This window comes from Rhagoletis pomonella, unplaced genomic scaffold (genome assembly GCF_013731165.1).
Source record: "Rhagoletis pomonella isolate Grant_MI unplaced genomic scaffold, Rhpom_1.0 Rhpom_scaffold_00001, whole genome shotgun sequence".
Lineage (NCBI taxonomy): Eukaryota > Metazoa > Arthropoda > Insecta > Diptera > Tephritidae > Rhagoletis > Rhagoletis pomonella.
In genome coordinates this window covers 94380989-94386092 of record NW_023458555.1, presented here as the reverse complement: position 1 = coordinate 94386092, position 5104 = coordinate 94380989, and the positions used below count along the sequence as shown (strand labels likewise).

At 44.8% G+C, this 5104-nt stretch overlaps 3 protein-coding genes across 3 annotated transcripts in view; 1 reads left to right on the top strand and 2 right to left on the bottom strand.

Moving 5' to 3' along the window:
* Window positions 1-5104, top strand: part of LOC118734330 (titin-like) — a gene marked incomplete in the record, with an annotated part of 912470 nt that overhangs the window by 257984 nt on the left and 649382 nt on the right.
* Window positions 7-2158, bottom strand: LOC118748930. Its single transcript, XM_036483687.1, has one exon. The coding sequence runs from the start codon at window positions 2042-2044 to the stop codon at window positions 1229-1231; it is 816 nt and encodes a 271-aa protein (XP_036339580.1). The 5' UTR covers window positions 2045-2158; the 3' UTR covers window positions 7-1228.
* LOC118748937 lies at window positions 2159-5098 on the bottom strand. The gene is made up of 2 exons (XM_036483698.1): window positions 4507-5098; window positions 2159-4316 (listed from the first exon to the last, which is right to left on the bottom strand). The coding sequence occupies exons 1-2, from the start codon at window positions 5052-5054 to the stop codon at window positions 4229-4231; spliced, it is 636 nt and encodes a 211-aa protein (XP_036339591.1). The 5' UTR covers window positions 5055-5098; the 3' UTR covers window positions 2159-4228.

Here is a 5104-nt window from a genome sequence, read left to right as displayed (position 1 = left end):
ACTGCAATTTTGTGGATAGGGCGGCGAATGATTCCCTTCGAGGTGCGTATGTCGACCACTCTAACTCGAGCATCTTTTCCAGGTATGGCCTCTGTAACACGTCCAATTTGCCATCGCTGTGGCGGCACATTGTCCTCATGGATGAGAACCATAGCGTCCTTTGCAATGTTTGCATGGTCAGTGGTCCACTTTGTTCGCGCTTGAAGTTCGCTTATGTATTCGTGGGACCATTGTTTCCAAAAGACTTGCTTGATGGCGGTGATTTGAGTCCATTTGTCGACGAGGTTGATGTTGTTTGCTACTGCTCGCTCCGGTAGAGATTTTAACGCACTGCCGGTTATGAAATGCCCTGGAGTCAACGCCTCGTAATCGCTGGGGTCAGATGAGAGTGGAGAGATAGGCCGCGAATTAAGAACAGCTTCTTTTTCCACTAGTACTGTCGTCAGCTCCTCATACGTAAGTCTGGCGTTCATGATGCTGCGGTTTAGATGACCCTTGGCTGATTTAACTGCGACTTCCCAAATGCCGCCGAAATGAGGTGCTCTGGAGGGAATAAAATGAAAATTCACAAATTCATTAGTACAATAATTGGTGATGACATTTTGGTTCTCTTTCTTGAAAAGGAACGCTTTCAATTCCGCAAGTTTGCTGCACGCGCCGACAAAGTTAGTTGCATTGTCGCAGAAGATGTCTGTTGGAAGGCCTCTCCTTCCAATCATTCGCTTTAGCGAAGCTAAAAATGCATCCGTGGTTAAGTCAGAGACGACTTCGATGTGTACTGCCTTTGTAGCAAAGCACACGAAGATGGCGATGTAGGCTTTATAGGGAGCCTTGCCCCTAATGCGAAGGTAAACGCTAATCGGTCCGCAAAAATCTATGCCGCAGCGGGCGAACGGGCGCGATGGTGTCAAGCGTTCAACAGGCAGATTGCCCATCATGTGTTGGAGTAGTTTTGGCTTGTATCGAATGCAATGTATACATGATCTGACGATGCGTCTAGCAATATCGCGTGCATTAATTACCCAAAACTGAAGACGAATTAAACCCACCAGCGCCTTCGGGCCGGCGTGATAGTTTTTGATGTGTAGATGTCGAACATATCGCGTGACGAATTCACATTTGCTAGGTAATAAAATAGGGTGCTTTCTGCTTTCTGGAAGATCTGCCAATCCAAGTCGTCCGCCAACTTTCAACAGTTCAAAGTCATGAGTAGACTCCAAGAAAGGGTTTAGATTACGTAGCATGCCATTTGTTGTTGACTCTTTCTGCAAAAGACGAATATCTCCAGCAAAATATTGTTGTTGCCCGTCCATACAATGCATAACAAAGCGCGGTATAGTTCATCAGCAGTGAGAGGCCCTTTTACGATTTCTGTATTAGCTTTCTTGAGCCTTGCGCAAAAACGGAGCATCCTTGCAACAATCCGGACTTCACGAGTGTGAGAACTGCACCTGTCAAGGATTTCGAGAAGGTAGTTATTAGTTAAAGTAACCTTAAATACTGATTTTCGCTTTTCCGAATTTACTACGTCAATATCCACCTCGTCATTTGATTGGTTAGGCCAGTTGTTTATATTTTCGTACAAAAACGCTGGACCAGTTAGCCAAAACGAGCCACCAAGTTCAAGCGCTGTGCTTCCTCTGGACACAATATCGGCTGGATTGCATTTCGTCGGTACATGTCTCCAATGAGCGTCCCTAGTCGAATCCTGTATTTCCGACACTCTGTTGCCAGCGAAAGCTGACAGCGTAACCGAATGCAGTTGGAGCCAGTGAAGGACGATTTGCGAATCTGTCCAAAGAAAGGTATCGAAATTATAATTAGAAAACATGGGTTTAATTTTTGTAAAGAGTCGGGCAAGTAGTAGTGCACCGCAAAGCTCCAGCTTTGGTAGCGACTGTCGTTTAGTTGGGGCCACACGCGATTTTGCCGTGAGAAGGCGAACGCGAACATTACCAGTATTGTCTACGATGCGTATATATATTCCGTAGCCATAAGCACGAATCGATGAATCACAAAATCCATGTATTTGCAACGACTGCATGTTAGCAGATAAACAGTACCTTGGAACTTTAACTGCGGCGAGATCCGAAAGGTTGTTGACAAAGGTTTGCCAAGCCGACTGGATGGTTTTGGGGAACCGATTCGTCCCATTCGAGTTTCAGCAACCACAGCTCCTGAAGCAAAATTTTAGCCGTGACGGTCACTGGCGCTAGGAGGCCAAGTGGGTCGAAGAGCGATGATGCGATGGATAGTATTGTCCTTTTTGTAACACGGCCGTTTAGTGGCTGCTTTGGTAGGAAATAAAATAGAAAATTGTCATGAATCTGATCCCATTTAAGACCAAGAGCACTGGTGACAGAGTTGTCGAGATTCAAATCCTTGTCAGTGTGTTCGCCTCTGAAACGCTGGTGGTTAGAGTGCCATTTTGCCAGCTCTAGTCCACCTAATTTTAGTAATTCTGTTATCTCATTTTTAATCCGTGATAGCTCTGCAAGCGAGTCAGCACCACACAGCAAATCGTCGACGTAGAACGATGACTTGACGACAGTTGACCCAACGACGAATTGCGACACATATTGATCGGCTAGGTAATGTAGACTGCGTACTGCGAGGTATGGTGCGGCTGCCATTCCGTACGTGACTGTGTTGAGCTGAAATGTTTTAATATCTTGATGAGGCGAACTCCTCCACAAAATATACTGGAATTTGCGATGTTCCTCACTGACTAGCACCTGCCTATACATTTTCACGATGTCTGCTGTAAGAGCGAAGCGATGTAAGCGAAAACGAAGCAACAGAGTTACAAGCTTGCTTTGGATAGTAGGTCCTACTATTTGGATGTCGTTTATCGATTTCTGCGTAGTTGTTCGACAAGATGCGTCGAAGACAACTCTTAGCTTCGTGGTTGTGCTATTCGGCTTCAAAACGCAGTGGTGGGGAATAAAGTAGTGAGGTTCGTTCAATTTCGGGTTGGGCACTGCTTGCATATGGCCTAGATTCTCATACTCATCCATGAATGCGACGTACTGTGTCCTGAGGATAGGGGACCGTTGTAACCGACGTTCTAGCGCATTAAATCTTCGCAAGGCTGTAGTGTATGATTCACCTAAGCAGGCCGGATCGTCCTTGAATGGAATTTTAACTACAATCCGGCCATTAGCGTTACGAGTAGCGGTGTCATTATATAGTTTTTCGCAGCTATATTGCTCACGAGTCCACACGTCCGACTTTGTTGCAACTTCTTCAATCTGGAATAATTTTTCCAACCTTGAATCTATAGAGTCCTTACAGGCAAGCAAGCATTTGGTGTTTGGAGCATTACAGCTCGCACGATAGCGTCCAGAAACGACCCAGCCCAGCAGGGTTTTCTGTAAAATAGGTAAATTATTTCCGAGTTTTATTTGACCTACAGAGAGTAGACTGAAAAAACTTTCTGTTCCCAAAAGCAAGTCAATTTTCCTTGATTTATTAAATTGGTCGTCAGCCAACACAATGTTGGATGGAATGTCCCAAGAGGATGTGTCTATTTCCGGTTCAGGCTAATAAGCAATATGCGACGTGATGCAAAATGTGAGCGGTAGCTCGAACCCAGTTGCTTGCGACTTTATGTTGGTGGAAGTCTTATATTTAATATTAGTGGAAGACTTACCAATACTTTGTATCTCAATATTGTGTTTGCAGCGTGGAAGCATCAACTTCTGCGAAAGCTCGTCGGTAATGAAATTCACCTGTGAGCAGGAATCCAACAAAGCTCGGCCAAGACGATAATTTCCGGAAGCGTCGCGAACCAAAACCATAGCAGTGGCGAGAATAATATGGTCCGACAATGAGTTGTTCATGTGTGTGTGAACGGCGGATGTCGAAGTAGAGTTCGACGAATCTGGCGTGGTCCCACGATGCAACAAACTATGGTGTTGACGAGAGCAAACTCTGCACTTATGTGTTGATGCGCAGTTCGATAATTGATGTCCCTTTGACAAGCAGTTGATGCAGAGGCCCATCTTCTTCGCATGGTCAAAGCGTTGCGACACACTAAGAGCCTTGAAACGTTCGCAATTTTGTAATTTGTGGCTGTTGCTGGAACATACCGAACAAGACGAATTCGAGCAAGAAAAGGAATAACCCTTGTGTGAATTTTTTGCCTTTGGTGTTTTGGTGGGGGTTTGGTGTATGGGTCCAACGGCGTGGGCACTGTCAATTGAGTCGAGGTATTGGCAATGCCTCTCTAAAACCTTGGTGCAATCTTCCCAGCTCGGTAGCGTTTTAAAGTCCAAAGACTCCTTCCACTTACGGTTGGTCTCCTCATCTGCCTTCTGCAAAATTAAGTAAATTAGCATGGCTTGTGAAATTTGGCTGTCGGTTCCCAATGACAATAACGAGCCGTAAATTGCAGACGCCTTGTCAATCAGGCTTCTCAACTGACCACCATTAGGCTTAGGAATAGACGCTAGCTCAAATAACGAAGAAATATTTTCTAAAAATATAAGAGTTGGGTTATCATACCGAGCCTTAAGTCTCTCCAAAGCCTTGGAATAATTTTCGTTGGAGACTTGAAACGCGTCGATGGTTTCTAATGCCGGACCATGGAGACAGTTGCGCAAATGGTTAAATTTCTCTATATTAGACAGGCTAAACTCTCGGTCAATAATTTGTTTGAAGGACGTAATAAAATTTTGATATTCAGAGTACTTGCCGCTGAATGATGGGAGTTTAAGCTTGGGTAGCTTCGAGCTTGCCTGCATGACACAAGTTGTGTCTGACAGTGTGGCGTTGTGATCCTCGGAAAGCTGCGACTGAATAGTCAGTTTCGTTGTAATATACAGCTCTTCCAAGTCTGCACGACCGCCATCCTCAGAGTCCAGCCTCTCGATGTCCGTTTGTATGGACAATACATTCTTGAAATATGATTCAAGAATACCGAGTCGGCATTTGTACTCGGCTACTGAAAGTGCCTTACCACCAGGTCGTAGACTGGCCTCAACTATGTTTTTAATGCGAGAAATATTCTTTTTTATATTAGCCCGTTGTTGCTTGAGCTCTTCTAAAGACATTGTAGAAAAATTGGTTTTAATGTTGCGAAAGTTAAATGAATGGTGAATGC